Genomic DNA, 16,886 nt, shown 5'->3' with positions numbered 1-16,886 from the left:
AGGGGAAAGGTTGATGGTGGTAAGTATACAGGCACTTGAAGCAGAGCCGGCCATAGGCATAGGCAAACTAGGCAATTGCCTAGGGCATTTGATATGCCTAGGGGCATCAGCAGCGTCTGCTGATTAAAATGATATGCGGCATGCCTATATTCTGTGTGTAGCATTTCATATGCAGATACAGCCACAGTCTCACACAGTATATAGGCATGCTGCATATAATTTTAATCAGCAGAAGCTGCTTGTGCATCCTAGCCACATAGCAATGCAAATAAGATGCATTTTCATAAAAAAAGGTGCCCGACATTAGCATTGAGGCAAGATTTATGAGGACACATCTGTATCCAAGCAGAGGCAGAGGTCACAGTGTTAGTGGCAGTGTGAGTGCTGTGTGCATGTGAGTGGGTTGGTTGTGCAGTAGTGTTTGGAATATGTGTAAGGAGCATTATGTGTGTCATGTAAAAATGCATTAATAATGTGCAACATATGTCTAGGGAGCACTATATGTGTCATTATGTGTACAAGGGCATTAATAATGTGCGGCATATGTGTAACAGGGTACTACTGTATGTGTGTCATGTGTATAGGGGCACTAATAATGTGCAGCAAATGTGTAGGGGGCACTATGTGTGTCATTATGTGTATAAGGGCATTAATAATGTACGGCATATGTGTAAGGGACATTATGTGTAAAAGGGCATTAATAAAGGTTGTCATAATGTGTAAGGCGCATTATGTTTATAAGGACATTAATCATTTGTCTCATATGTGTAAGGTGCATTACTGTGTGGAATTATGTGTATAAATGCATTACTAATGTGTGGCATTATGTGTATAAGGTGCTCTACTATGTGGCGTTGCGTATAGAAAGGGCACTACTGTGTCATCTAATGTGAATAAAGAGCAATATGGTGTGGTGTAATGTGAATAAGGAGCAATTCAGTGTGATATAATGTGAATAAGGGGCTCTACTGCGAGGAGTAACGTTTAAGGTAAAGTGATACTACTGTGGGATGTAATATTAATTATGAACACTATCACATGATCAAATGTGAATAAAGTTGCAGTATTGTGTGGCGTAATTGGAATTGGGGTTACTATTGTGTGGCCATGCCTCTTGCCAGCAAAAACACACCCCTTTTTGGGCCAAATGTGCAAACTGTTCCTATTTAAAATATATGGGGTACATACACCAAAATAAGGACTGCTATGGGTGAGGGGTGATGGTGCTGGGAAAGAGGTGCAAGGTCAGAGGCGGAACCAGCGGTGGTGCTAGGGGGCACCAGCTAAAATTTTGCCTAGGGCATCATATTGGTTAGGGCCGGCTCTGAATAGGAGGAGATATAGGGAGAGGGTATATGGAGTAATAGGAGGAGATATAGGGAGAGGGTATATGGAGTAATAGAAGATATAGGGAGAGGTTATATGGAGTAATAGGAGAAGATATAGGGAGAGGGTAAATGGAGTAATAGAAGATATAGGGAGAGGTTATATGGAGTAATAGGAGGAGATATAGGGAGAGGGTATATGGAGTAATAGAAGGAGATATAGGGAGAGGTATATGGAGTAATAGGAGGAGATACAGGGAGAGGGTATATGGAGTAATAGGAGGAGATATAGGGAGAGGGTATATGGAGTAATAGGAGGAGATATAGGGAGAGGGTATATGGAATAATAGGAGGCGATATAGGGATATAGGGAGAGGGTATATGGAGTAATAGGAGGAGATATAGGGAGAGGGTATATGGAGTAATAGGAGGAGATATAGGGAGAGGGTATATGGAGTAATAGGAGGAGATATAGGGAGTAATAGGAGGAGATACAGGGAGAGGGTATATGGAGTAATAGGAGGAGATATAGGGAGAGGTTATATGGAGTAATAGGAGGAGATATAGGGAGAGGGTATATGGAGTAATAGGAGGAGATATAGGGAGAGGATATATGGAGTAATAGGAGGAGATATAGGCAGAGGGTATATGTAGTAATAGGAGGAGATATACGGAGAGGTTATATGGAGTAATGGGAGGAGATATAGGGAGAGGGTATATGGAGTAATAGGGGGAGATATACGGAGAGGTTATATGGAGTAATGGGAGGAGATATAGGGAGAGGTTATATGGACTAATAGGAGATATAGGGAGAGGGTATATGGGGTAATAGGGAGAGATATAGGGAGAGGTTATATGGAGTAATAGGAGGAGATATAGGGAGAGGTTATAGGGAGTAATAGGAGTAGATATAGAGAGAGGGTATATGGAGTAATAGGAGGAGATATAGGGAGAGGTTATATGCAGTAATAGGAGGAGATATAGGGAGAGGGTAAATGGAGTAACAGAAGATATAGGGAGAGGTATATGGAGTAATAGGAGGAGATATACAGAGATGGTATATGGAGTAATGGGAGGAGATATAGGGAGAGGTATATGGAGTAATAGGAGGAGATATAGGGAGAAGTTATATGGAGTAATAGGAGGAGATATAGGGAGAGGGTAAATGGAGTAATAGAAGATATAGGGAGAGGTATATGGAGTAATACGAGGAGATATAGGGAGAGGGTATATGGAGTAATAGGAAGAGATATAGGGAGAGGTTAAAGGGAGTAATAGGAGTAGATATAGAGAGAGGGTATATGGAGTAATAGGAGGAGATATAGGGAGAGGTTATATGGAGTAATAGGAGGAGATATAGGGAGAGGGTAAATGGAGTAATAGAAGATATAGGGAGAGGTATATGGAGTAATAGGAGGAGATATACAGAGATGGTATATGGAGTAATGGGAGGAGATATAGGGAGAGGTATATGGAGTAATAGGGAGAAGTTATATGGAGTAATAGGAGGAGATATAGGGAGAGGGTAAATGGAGTAATAGAAGATATAGGGAGAGGTATATGGAGTAATAGGAGGAGATATAGGGAGAGGGTAAATGGAGTAATAGAAGATATAGGGAGAGGTATATGGAGTAATAGGAGGAGATATAGGGAGAGGGTATATGGAGTAATAGGAAGAGATATAGGGAGAGGTTATAAGTAGTAAAAGGAGGAGATATAGGGAGAGGGTATATGGAGTAATAGGAGGAGATATAGGGAGAGGTATATGGAGTAATGGGAGGAGATATAGGGAGAGGTATATGGAGTAATAGGAGGAGATATAGGGAGAAGTTATATGGAGTAATAGGAGGAGATATAGGGAGAGGGTAAATGGAGTAATAGAAGATATAGGGAGAGGTATATGGAGTAATAGGAGGAGACATAGGGAGAGGTATATGGAGTAATGGGAGGAGATATAAGGAGAGGTATATGGAGTAATGGGAGGAGATATAGGGAGAGGTATATGGAGTAATGGGAGGAGATATAGGGAGATGCTATATGGAGCAATAGGAGATATAGGGAGAGGGTATATATAGTAAGGAGTAATAGGGAGGGAATACATATGACAACCCAACAGCAGCATCCCGTCAGTGGCAATCCCGACAGCGAGTCCTCTCACAGGCCCGCTGTGCTCGCTTCAGGCCTCATGGCTTGCTTCGCTGGCCACAGGTTATATTCCCACTCAGTTGGTGGCGTGGACCCACCAACCGAGTGGGATTACCTGGTGGAGGTCGGGAATGCGGGCATCAGATTTTCACCGGCTATCGGGATCCCGACAGACGGTATTTTAACTGCATCCCATAGGAGAGGTAATTTAGAGTAGTAGTAGGAGGAGTTATAGGGGGAGTTTATAAAGAGTTATAGGAGGAATTGTAGTGTAAGGCTATATGGAAAATAGGAGTTACAGGGAAAGGTTACATGGATTAATAGGAAGAATACAGGAGAGGTTATGTAGAGTATTATGACTTATAGAGAGGTTATATGGAGGAATAGTAGATAGGGAGCAGCTATATTGAGTAATAAAAGGAGATATAGGGAGAGATGATAGACTAATTTGAGGATTCCTAGGGATAGGATATATAAAGTAATTGGAGATATGGAGATAGGTTATATGGATTAATAAGAGGAGATATAGGGAGAGGTTATAAGGAGTTATAGGATTTCTACGGAGAGGGTATATGGAGTAATAGGAGATATAGGGAGAGGGTATATGGAGTAATAGGAGATATAGGGAGAGGTTATATGGAGTAATAGGAGGAGATATAAGGAGAGGGTATATGGAATAATAGGAGGAGATATAGGGAGAGGGTATATGGAGTAATAGGGGGAGATATAGGGAGAGGTTATATAGAGTAATAGGAGATATAGGGAGAGGTTATATGGAGTAATAGGGAGAGATATAGGGAGAGGGTATATGGAGTAATAGGAGATATAGGGAGAGGGTATATGGAGTAATAGGAGGAGATATAGGGAGAGGATATATGGAGTAATAGGAGGAGATATAGGCAGAGGGTATATGTAGTAATAGGAGGAGATATAGGAGAGGTTATATGGAGTAATGGGAGGAGATATAGGGAGAGGGTATATGGAGTAATAGGGGGAGATATACGGAGAGGTTATATGGAGTAATGGGAGGAGATATAGGGAGAGGTTATATGGAGTAATAGGAGTTATAGGGAGAGGGTATATGGAGTAATAGGAGGAGATATAGGGAGAGGGTATATGGAGTAATAGGAGATATAGGGAGAGGGTATATGGAGTAATAGGAGGAGATATAGGGAGAGGTTATATGGAGTAATGGGAGGAGATATAGGGAGAGGGTATATGGAGTAATAGGGGGAGATATACGGAGAGGTTATATGGAGTAATGGGAGGAGATATAGGGAGAGGTTATATGGAGTAATAGGAGTTATAGGGAGAGGGTATATGGAGTAATAGGAGGAGATATAGGGAGAGGGTATATGGAGAAATAGGAGATATAGGGAGAGGGTATATGGAGTAATAGGAGGAGATATAGGGAGAGGTTATATGGAGTAATAGGAGATATAGGGAGAGGGTATATGGAGTAATAGGAGGAGATATAGGGAGAGGTTATATGGAGTAATAGGAGATATAGGGAGAGGGTATATGGAGTAATAGGAGGAGATATAGGGAGAGGTTATGTGGAGTAATAGGAGGAGATATAGGGAGAGGGTATATGGAGTAATAGGAAGAGATATAGGGAGAGGTTATAAGTAGTAATAGGAGGAGATATAGGGAGAGGTTATATGGAGTAATAGGAGGAGATATAGGGAGAGGATATATGGAGTAATAGGAGGATATATAGGGAGAGGGTATATGGAGTAATAGGAGAAGATATAGGGAGAGGGTATATGGAGTAATAGGAAGAGATATAGGGAGAGGTTATAAGTAGTAATAGGAGGAGATATAGGGAGAGGTATATGGAGTAATAGGAGGAGATATAGGGAGAGGGTATATGGAGTAATAGGAAGAGATATAGGGAGAGGTTATAAGTAGTAATAGGAGGAGATATAGGGAGAGGGTATATGGAGTAATAGGAGATATAGGGAGAGGATATATGGAGTAACAGGAGGAGATATAGGCAGAGGGTATATGTAGTAACAGGAGGAGATATAGGCAGAGGGTATATGTAGTAATAGGAGGAGATATAGGGAGAGGTTGCGTTGAGTAATAGGAGGAGATAAGGAGTGGCAGGAGCTATGTGGGTTTATACATGGGCATATAACGTAAACATATTACTGTGCTCATGTTATATTAAACATAGGTATTAGCACTGACAGGAGGGGTGAGAGAGGGGAGGCAGAAGGGAGGGTGAGGGCAGTGAAGACATGCCGTGAGAGAGAGAGAGGATGATGATGATGGAGCATAACAGATAAATCCACCCAGAGACTTAATGAAGAAAAGGGCTGTGAAAATCAGTGACAGAAGAGACTGTAGAGCAAGCACTGTACCTGCAGCCTTCTACGTCTGATGATGGCAGAATCATCCATGTCATATGGAGAGTGCGGAACAGAGAGAATGAGACAGGGAGGGGGAGAGAGAGAGAGATACAGGCAGGGAAGGAGAGAGAGAGAGAGGGAGGAGAAGAGAGGGAGGGGAGGGAGGCTGGCAGACAGCTCCACTTTAATACATCAACAAAGGCTCCGCTACCTTTACTAGCACAGAGGGAGGGGAGAGGACACTCACTGACCAAACCCACAGGGCAATTAGAGAAATATGATGCAGGTAAACACATCAAGAAGGGAGAGGGATGTTGGTAATAAGGAGAATATTGAGCAGTGGGGGATATGTTGGATGGGCAGGAACAGGGGGGAAAGTAGCTAGAGGCTGCTGGAGGTTCTGTATATCAGTGGGGAGCTGGGTCCGGTACTGGATGGTAGAACAGGGGGTGAATAGCTGATGCACACAAAACATACAGAATTACCTAGGCCTAGGAAAAAAATATATAATTATATTAGACAGCTGTATCCTATCATTATAAATACACCTCCTGTGTCTCCTGTGTTCCCTCTGTCCCAGGCTCCGCTGTCTACAGGCCGCCGCTGGACATATGTTAAGTGGCTGCAGCAGTATGGATTATGTAGGGTGATAGGGTCAGCAGTGCACTTAACAGACTCAAGAGGAACCCCGGACATAACAGAACATTGTCCTGCTGAGCTTACACTATAACGTAGACTAACTACTTATAATACATGCAGGTAACGAACCAGCGACAGCAGATTCCTATTCTGCAAAGCTCACACTCTAATGAACTTAAGACTGTAGTATTGTGGGGCCTATTTATCAATGAGTGATAAAACTTGTTGTGAATGATAGAACTCATTACGTATGATAAATGGTGCTCTAGCCAATCAGCTCCCAACTGTCATTTTTCAAAAACATGACAGGAGCTGATTGGCTGGAGCACTATTTACCATATGTAATGAATTATGAGCCCAATTCAGACCTGTTCGCTCGCTAGGGGTTTTTGCAGCGCTGCGTTCACATAGTCGCCGCACATAGGGGAGTGTATTTCCGCTTTGCAAGTGTGCGAACGCAAGTGTAGCAGAGCTGTACAAACAGATCTTGTGCAGTCTCTGCGCAGCCCAGGACTTACTCAGCCACTGCGATCACTTCAGCCTGTCCGGGGGCCGGAATTGACGTCAGGAACCCTACCTGCAAACGCATGGACAAGCCTGCGTTTTTCCAGCCACTCCCAGAAAACGGTCAGTTGCCACCCACAAACGCCTTCTTCCTGTCAATCTACTTGCGATCGCCCATGCGAATGGATTCTTCGCACAAACCCATCGCTGAGCGCGATCCGCTTTGTACCCGTGTGGCGCACCTGTGCATTGTGGTGCATAAGCATGCGCAGATCTGACCTGATTGCAGCGCTGCAAAAAACGCTAGCGAACGATCAGGTCTGAATTACCCCCTATATCATTCACAATGAGTTTTTATCACTCATTGATAAATGAGCCGCTATGTGTGCAGATGATGTACCATGTCGTTCAAAGCTTGCACTCTATAATGAACAGTAGACTGATGAGAATCCACTGAGAGAAAATAGCTTGCACTATAATATACATTAGACCACCTCAGTATAATACATGCAGATGATAGAGCATATGAATGAGAACCTTGTGCCGCAGAGCTTACAATCTGATATGTAACAGAGCTTATACTCTATACACTGAGCAGTGCTAGGACCTTTATCTGTGGAAAACACAGCAAAAATGTTACCACTGAGAAATCGGTATCCGGACTCCAGGTCGACAACAAAAAGGTCGACACACCTTAGGTCGACGCCAATTGGTCGACACACCTTAGGTCGACATGGACAAAAGGTCGACAGGAACAAGGTCAACATGGAAAAAGGTCGACATGAGTTTTTCACAATTTTTTTCTTTTTTGGAACCTTTTCATACTTTACGATCCACGTGGACTACGATTGGAACGGTAATCTGTGCCGAGCGAAGCGGAGCGAAGGCACCATGCCCGAAGCATGGCGAGCGAAGCGAGCCATGCGAGGGGACGCGGTGCACTAATTGGGGTTCCCGGTCACTCTATGAAGAAAACGACACCAAAAAAACATAAAAAACTAATGTCGACCTTTTTCCATGTCGACCTTGTTCCTGTCGACCTTTTGTCCATGTCGACCTAAGGTGTGTCGACCAATTGGCGTTGACCTAAGTTGTGTCGACCTTTTTGTTGTCGACCTGGAGTCCCAGACCCGAGAAATCGCAGCTTTCCGGAAGTTACCGCATCTTTGTAGGACGTTACGCGGTTTGCGTTCATTGCTCTAGCTGCAAGACTTACAAATATAGCACCATCTCAGACTGGTGTAATACTTACCTTGCGTGTAGAGAAGGGGATGCCCCACACCACGTAATTCTGGTCCGGTCACTAATTAGGGGTGCAGCCCGGAACCGCAGGAATCTTTCAACAGGAGTCCTCAGTGGTTTAAGTACAATAAAAGAAGGTGGTTCTGGTGCTTCTTAATCTTCAGTGTTGAAATATCCAGTAGATATAAATGGATATATATGAGAAGGAAGATAAAAAATAACAAAGGTTACACCATGGTAGAAGGGTAGGAGATAATAATGTGAATATCTATACACTCACCCTTTCTAGGGTGGTAAAATGTTGGACACAACTAGTAGGTACAGGTGGGTGTTAGGATTTCTCTTCTGTTGCACATATTTAAAAAAAAGTAAATAATATATATATTTTATTTAGTTTTATGTATACCATGGAGGTCATTCCGAGTTGTTCGCTCGCAAGCTGCTTTTAGCAGCTTTGCACACGCTAAGCCGCCGCCTACTGGGAATGAATCTTAGCTTATAAAAATTGCGAACGAAAGATTAGCAGAATTGCGAATAGACACTTCTTAGCAGTTTCTGTGTAGCTCCAGACTTACTCGGCATCTGCGATCAGTTCAGTCAGTTTCGTTCCTGGTTTGACGTCACAAACACACCCAGCGTTCGGCCAGACACTCCCCCGTTTCTCCAGCCACTCCCGCGGTTTTCCCAGAAACGGCAGCGTTTTTTCGCACACACCCATAAAACGGCTAGTTTCCGCCCAGAAACACCCACTTCCTGTCAATCACATTACGATCACCAGAACGAAGAAAAAACCTTGTAATGCCGTGAGTAAAATACCTAACTGCATAGCAAATTTACTTGGCGCAGTCGCACTGCGGACATTGCGCATGCGCATTAGCGACTAATCGCTCCGTTGCGAGAAAAAAATAACGAGCGAACAACTCGGAATGACCTCCTATGTTATTTGATAACGAGATTCATGGTAAGAACTTACCGTTGTTAAATATCTTTCTGTGAGGTACACTGGGCTCCACAAGGATTAACATCGGGGTGTAGAGTAGGATCTTGATCCGAGGCACCAACAGGCTCAAAGCTTTGACTGTTCCCAAGATGCACAGCGCCGCCTCCTCTATAACCCCGCCTCCGTGCACAGGAGCACAGTTTCGTTAACCAGTCCAATGCAGTAGCAGGTACCAGAGACGACAATCGCTCGTAGCCAAATACACCACACACTCACCACAGGAGAGAGTGTCAGTGGCTAATGCCATACCAACCCAAAGAAGCTAAGTGCGTCAGGGTGGGCGCCCCGTGGAGCCCAGTGTACCTCGCAGAAAGAGATTTAACAACGGTAAGTTCTTACCATAAATCTCGTTTTCTGCTGTGGGGTACACTGGGCTCCACACAGATTAACATCGGGGATGTCCTAAAGCAGTTCCTTATGGGAGGGGACGCACTGTAGCGGGCACAAGAACCCGGCGTCCAAAGGAAGCATCCTGGGAGACGGAAGTATCGAAGGCATAGAACCTTATGAATGTGTTCACTGAAGACCACGTAACCGCATTGCACAATTGATCAAGGGTCGCACCACGGCGGGCCTCCCAAGTAGGTCCTACAGACTGAGTAGAATGGACTTTAATGGTAGCAGGAGCTGGAAGGCCAGCCTGTACATAAGCATGTGCAATCACTATTCTAATCCATCTGGCCAAGGTCTGCTTGTTAGCAGGCCAGCCACGTTTGTGAAAACCAAACAGTACAAAAAGAGAATCAGATTTCCGAATGCAGGAGGTTCTCTTCACATAGATACGGAGAGCCCATACCACATTCAAAGACCGCTCTTTAGATGACACCTCAGGAGAATTAAAGGCCGGAACCACAATCTCCTGATTAAGGTGGAAGGAAGACACCACCTTGGGTAAATAACCTGGACGCGTTCCAAGAACCGCCCGGTCACGGTGAAAAATCAGATAGGGGGACTTACAGAATAAGGCACCCAAGTCCGAGACCCTTCTAGCTGAAGCGATAACCAGCAAAAACAAAACCTTAAGGGAAAGCCACCTAAGGTCTCCAGATGCAAGAGGTTCAAACGGAGACTCTTGCAAGGCCTCCAAAATCACAGACAGATCCCAAGGGGCCACAGGTGGCACATAAGGAGGCTGAATCCACAACATGCCCTGAGTGAAGGTATGAACATCAGGAAGGGCAGCAATCTTTCTCTGAAACCAAACCGACAAGGCAGAATTGTGAACCTTGAGGGAGGCCAGACGAAGGCCTAAATCCAGGCCCTGTTATAGGAAGGCCAACAGTTTGGCCGTACTAAACTTGAAAACGTCATGATTGTGAGACGCACACCAAGTAAAGTAAGCATTCCAGACCCTATGGTAAATCCAAGCAGAAGCCGGCTTATGGGCCTCCAACATAGTTTGAATGACCGCCTCAGAAAAACCCTTGGCCCTCAAGACGGAAGCTTCAAGAGCCACGCCATCAAAGCCAGATGGGCCAAGTCCTGGTAAACACAAGGGGACTGAACAAGGAGATCTGGTCGTTGTGGAAGTAGAAGGGGACAATCTAGCGAGAGGCCCTGTAGATCAGAGAACCAGTGCCGTCTGGGCCACGCTGGAGCGATCAGAAGTAGGTTTCCTCCTTCTTGCTTGAACTTCCATATTACTCTGAGCAGGAGTGACACTGGAGGGAACACGTACGGCAGGCGAAAGTTCCATGGAATAGCCAGAGCATCCACGAACGCTGCCTGAGGATCCCTTGTCCTTGCTCTGAAGACCGGAACCTTGTGATTGTGTCGAGACGCCATTAGGTCCAAATCTGGAAGGCCCCACTTGTCCACGAGAAGTTGAAACACCTCTGGTGTTTCTCCCGACGACTGAGAAAGTCCGCTTCCCCGTTTAGGACCCCCGGACTGAACACTGCGGATATGGCCGGCAGATGGCGTTCTGCCCACTGAAGAATCCTTGATACTTCCCTCATTGCCATGCGTCTTTGAGTGCCGCCTTGATGATTGATGTACGCCACCGTGGTGGCGTTGTCCGATTGTACTTGAACAGGTCTGTTCTGTATCAAATGCTGGGCCATTGTCAACGCATTGAACACTGCCCACAGTTCCAGAAAATTTATCGGGAGAAGAGACTCCTCCTCGGTCCACCGACCCTGAAGGGAGTGTTGTTCCAACACCGCGCCCCCAACCTCTCAGACTGGCATTCGTCGTCAGCAGGACCCAGTTGGATATCCAGAAGGGACGGCCCCTGCTCAATCGATGGTCCTGAAGCTACCATCTCAGTGACAGGCGGACCTCCGGAGACAAGGTGATCATATGAGATTTGCTCCAGTGAGGCAGGCCGTCCCACTTGGACAGAATCAATTTCTGGAATTGATCATACACCACCATATCGAAAGCCGACACCATGAGACCTAGCACTTGCATTGCCGAATGTATCGACACTTGCGGACGAGATAGGAAGCATCGAATCCTGTCCTGCAGTTTCAGGACCTTCTCCTGAGACATGAACAACAGCTGGTTGTGAGTGTCCAATAACGCTCCCAAATGTACCATATTCCAAGCAGGAACCAGGGATGATTTCTTTCAGTTTACAAGCCACCCGTGGGCTGTCATGACCTGGACAGTCAGATCTAGATGACACAAGAGAATTTCTGGGGAATTTGCCAGGATGAACAAATCGTCTAGGTACGGTAAGATCCTGACCCCTTGACGGCAGAGTGTAGCCGTCATGACCGCCATTACTTTGGTGAAAACTCGGGGAGCCGTTGTCAAACCAAAGGGTAATGCCCAAAATTGGTAATGAAGGTTGCCCACCGCAAACCTCAGGTACTGCTGATGAGACACTGCAATAGAAATATGCAGGTAGGCATTCTGTATGTCCAGGGAGACCATATAGTCCCCAGGCTCCAAGGCCAGAATAATAGAGCGCAGAGTTTCCATACGAAACTTGGAGACCCTCACATGCTTGTTCAAGGACTTTAGCTTGAGAATGAGCCGCAAGGACCCGTTCGGTTTCAAGACTAGGAACAGCAGTGAATAGAACCCTTTGCCTCGCTGTGCCAGAGGCACCCGTACTACTACTCCTGTGGTCAGGAGGGATTGTACCACCGAATGAAGAGTGTTTGCCTTCATCGGGTCCAAAGGGACATCTGTCAGGCAAAATCGATGAGGGGGACGGGTCTTGAAGGGTACGGCGTAACCTCGAATGACGACTTCCCTTACCCAGGTATCTGAAGTGGTCTTCAACCATTCCTGGGCAAAACCTAGAAGTCAGCCCCCCACCCTGGAATCCCCCATGTGGTAGGCTTGTCAGTTTTGGAAGCAGGCTGACGAGCAGCCCAGGCTCGCTTCGGTCTAGGCTTGGCAAGTTTGGAAGCACGAGTTTGCTTCGGGTACGCCTGACCTTTTGCTTTACCTGGAGGATGAAAGGGCTGAGGGAAAGTACTTTTAGCCTTCTGCGCGGAAGGAGCCGTACTAGGTAGGCAAGCTGTTTTAGCAGTAGCCAGATCAGCCACAATCTTATTTAGGTCTTCACCAAAAAGAATGTCTCCTTTAAAAGGAAGCACCTCCAGGGTCTTCTTAGAATCCATATCCACCGACCAGGATCTCAACCAAAGGATACGGCGAGCCAAGATGGACGTAGTGGCAGCCTTGGCTGCCAGCACCCCGGCATCGGAAGCCGCCTCCTTAAGGTACAGAGAAGCCGTGGCAATATATGAGAGGCATTGTCTAGCATGATCGGAAGCGTTGGAAGGCAGCTCCGCCTCCAGCTCCTGAGCCCATGCTTCAACAGCTTCAGCAGCCCAAGTTGCTGCAATGGCTGGTCTATGCACAGCCCCCGTTAGGGTGTAAATCGCTTTCAAACAACCCACCACACATCTATCCATCGGTTCCTTCAGAGAGGTGACGGTAGTTACTGGCAGAGCTGAGGAAACAAACATGCATGCCACATGAGAATCTACAGGCGGAGGAGTTTCCCAATTTTTTTTTAAAATCACGTATTTTTTTATTGAGTTTACAAATTTTATAATAGTCAAACCATAAACAAAAACAAAAAGTCATATGCATTTCAAGTGGATACAGTGAAACATAGTAGCGTTAGTTGTACATACAGGCATATAGGTATGAGGGCAGTGAGGGAGGTCAGCAGCAGCACCAGGCACATAGCTAAGCAACAAACTATACATACAGCATAGGCTAGGTAGGGGGATCATGAGAAAATCTGGAGTTCTGCCAGAGACCCCAAATCTTATCATATTGTCCAGGACAGTTACGTTTGGTAAACATAAAACGCTCATGTGACAAAGTGGTATTAACTAGTGCCACCCAAGCCGCGTGAGAGGGTGGGTCGCCACCCATCCACGTGCGAGCTATACACACCCGGGCCAGAGTGAGAAGGTTGTTAACATATACCCTAAAAGAAGCACGCAAAGAGATCTCTAAATCCAGACCAAAGACACATATACGCGGTTGCCGGAGAGATATTTGGATCCCTGTACTATAAATACTGCTCACGACCGCTCTCCAGAATGATGCCACTCGAGGACAAAGCCATAGCAGGTGCCAAAAACCAGCAGCAGGAGTGGAGCATTTAGGACAGACGTCCGTCGCTGATCCTCCAATTCTAAAAAGCCTACTCGGGGTCCAGTAGACCCTGTGCAAAATATACAGTTGGACCTGCTGGAAACTGGCATAGGCCGTGGCAGACCTCGGTGAGCCAAGAATGTATTCCCAATCCTCATCCTCCAACACACCCAAATCAAACACCCATTTAGTACGTAGCGCATCCAAACCATCTAAACTAGAGAGGGAAAGAAGGGAGGAGTACAGCACCGAAATAGTCTTACGACTGGGCATATTCCGAATCAAGGTATGGATCGGAGCTTCAGTGAATGATGGAGTCGTACCCCTTCCCCCCCCCCCCCCCCCCACTGCGCATTCAAGGCATGACGGAGCTGAAGGTATCTAAAGAAATAATGCCTAGGGACATCATATGTGGAGGTCAGGTATTCAAAGGAATGGAGGACACCATCCTGATAGAGATGGCCCATAGCAGATACCCCATAGGAGATCCAGCCCGCACTACCCTCCAGGAGACAAAGTTCAGTAAACTGCTTATTATTCCATAAAGGGGAGCATGGATCAATATTTTGGATCGTCATCATTTTATTGACCGCAGACCACACTTTCGAAGCCTGGTGTAACAGAGGGGAAAGACGAGTAGTTGGAACACGTGCCAAAAGAAATTGCAATGGGGTAAATCGTAGACCCGCCCTATCAAGGAGAGCCACCGGTAAATTCCCGTAGTCCCCTGGCGTAACCCACTCTCCCAACTGAGCCAACTGCGTGGCCAAATAATATAAATACATGTCCGGGAGGGCCAAGCCCCCTGCGTTCCCAGACCTGTACAATGTTTTAACTGCTATACGTGCCCTCTTAGAGCCCCACACAAAAGAGGTAAAGCAGCGGGAGATCAGTTTAAATTGTGAGAGTGGAATAGAAACCGGGGCATTCTGAAGTATATATAAAAGTTTTGGTTGAACAATCATCTTGATGAGATTTACACGGCCCGTCACTGATAAGGGAAGCTTCTGCCATATGCCAATCTTGGCACGTAGATTAAGAATCAGGGGGGACAGATTTAAATTGACAAAGTCAACAGAGGAATGAGACACCTGAATACCCAGATATTTAAACTGTGTACACCACCGCAGAGGGAGATCATAGTCCGGGGGTTGTATAGTAGAAGAAAGCAAAGGGAACACCACGGACTTATCCCAGTCAATGTGCACACCAGAGTAGAAGCCAAAGTATTCCACGAGGGCAAGAAGGGCAGGCAGGGAGCCCGACGTATCTGGTAAATATAAAATCATATCGTCCGCATAAAGGCCGATTTTTTCCACCTGCCTGGCCACCTGAAATCCTTTTGCAGGGGTTGCTCGAACAGCACACGCCAGGGGCTCTACGGCAAGCGCAAATAACAGAGGGGACAACGGGCACCCCTGCCTGGTTCCTCTCTCCAGCAAGAAAGAGTCCGTGATGAACCCATTAACCTTAATCCTAGCTGCAGGACAGGAATACAACAATTTAATCCATGCTAGAAACTTGGGGCCAATCCCGAACCGCGCCAAAACCTCCCATAGGTACAGCCACTCTACAGAGTCAAAAGCACGTGCCGCATCCAGGGACGCCACAATCGCACCATCCATCCCCCCATCAGCCAACTGCAGATAAGTGAATAAACGCCGCAAATTAAGAGCAGTACACCTACCTGGCATGAAGCCGGTTTGATCTGCATGTACCAGCTCAAGAACCACATCATTTAGGCGAAGAGACAGTAGTTTTGCCAGGATTTTGATATCAGTTGACAGCAGGGAGACAGGACGGTACGAGTCCGGTGAGAGAGGATCCCTACCCGGCTTCGGAACCAGCACCACCAAAGCCTCCGCCATAGATGGGGGAAGAGATCCCAATTCCAACAAAGAATTAAAAATCAGCAATAGTTTGGGGGCATAAAAATCTAAATGAGTATTATACAACTCAATAGGGAGACCATCCATGCCCGGGGCCTTATTGTTAGGGAAAAACCTAATAGCAATCTGCATCTTGTCTAATGTAAAAGGAGCCTCCAAAGCCTGTATAAAATCAGAGCACAGCACCGGTAGTATAATAGTATCTAAATACTCAGAAAGCATAGGACAGGAGTACTGCACTCTAGATCTGTATACCTCCACAAAATTATCATAGAAGCCAGAGGCTATGTGGGGAGTACCCACACAAATAGATCCGTCAGGTCTCCTTAAACTGTGCACAGTGGTGGGGGACGACTCCCCTCCAGCTAAATAAGCTAAAAATTTCCCAGAATGGTCACCCTGTATATAGAAATCATGAGCCCGGAACAGCAGGTGTCGTTTGGACTTATCAATCAGCAAATCCATCCACTGCTTATGGACTATTTGCCACTCCACCCTATCTGCCTGCAAACCGGAACGCAAATATAATTGTTCGAGTCTCTCCAACTCCATCTCAGATTTCCTGTTAAAATTTTTCAATTGGGCAACTCTAGAAATCAGGGACCCTCGCAAGAAAGCCTTAAAAGAATCCCAAATCAGCAAGGCCCCAGTCTCAATCGGATTGTGAACAGAAAATTCCTCCCACAGCACCAGAAGGTAAGAAGCTGCACCCATCTGTGACAATCAAAAAGGGTTAAAACTCCAGAAGGTCGCACCCGTAGGGCTGCCCAGGTTGATAGTTAGAAGAATTGGGGAGTGATCAGAGATCCCTCTAGCCAAATATTCAATGGACGCCACAGAGGGGAGCAGCTGACGAGAAAGTAGGGCCATATCTATCCTAGATAAAACCCCAAACAGGAGTAATTACGCACAGTAGGAAAATGCAAACGCCAAACGTCTACCAAGCCTAGTTCAGATATCAGACGTGCAAAAGGGGTGTCCCGAGTCCGCACACGCTGTGGGTCGGGCCTCCAGCGATCCATCAACTCACACATAACCGCATTAAAATCGCCAATGCAAATAATAGGCACAGAGGGAAAATCCTGAATAAACGCACATGCCTTAATAAGAAGAGCAGGAGTATAGGGAGGGGGGATATACACTGCCAACAACAGAAAAGGGATATTATGAATGGAGCCTGCTAGAAAAACATAACAGCCCGACGGATCAATCTGGA

At 46.0% G+C, this 16,886-nt stretch overlaps 1 protein-coding gene across 1 annotated transcript in view; it reads right to left on the bottom strand.

Annotated features, from left to right (window-relative positions):
* The window catches only part of MAST1 (microtubule associated serine/threonine kinase 1), a 104,761-nt gene extending 89,242 nt beyond the window's left edge, over positions 1–15,519 (bottom strand). The window contains exons 1-3 of the mRNA XM_063929762.1: positions 15,469–15,519; positions 14,762–15,421; positions 8,220–8,267 (exon numbers count right to left, since the gene is read on the bottom strand). Coding sequence (XP_063785832.1) covers positions 8,220–8,267; positions 14,762–15,421; positions 15,469–15,519 — 759 coding nt within the window. The remainder of the gene's footprint in view (positions 1–8,219; positions 8,268–14,761; positions 15,422–15,468) is intronic.
* Positions 15,520–16,886: the final 1,367 nt, after the last annotated feature.

The sequence above is a fragment of the Pseudophryne corroboree genome, chromosome 6, assembly GCF_028390025.1.
Source record: "Pseudophryne corroboree isolate aPseCor3 chromosome 6, aPseCor3.hap2, whole genome shotgun sequence".
Lineage (NCBI taxonomy): Eukaryota > Metazoa > Chordata > Amphibia > Anura > Myobatrachidae > Pseudophryne > Pseudophryne corroboree.
The sequence above is the reverse complement of the archived record's forward strand: the minus strand, read 5'-3'. Positions and strand labels throughout refer to the sequence as shown.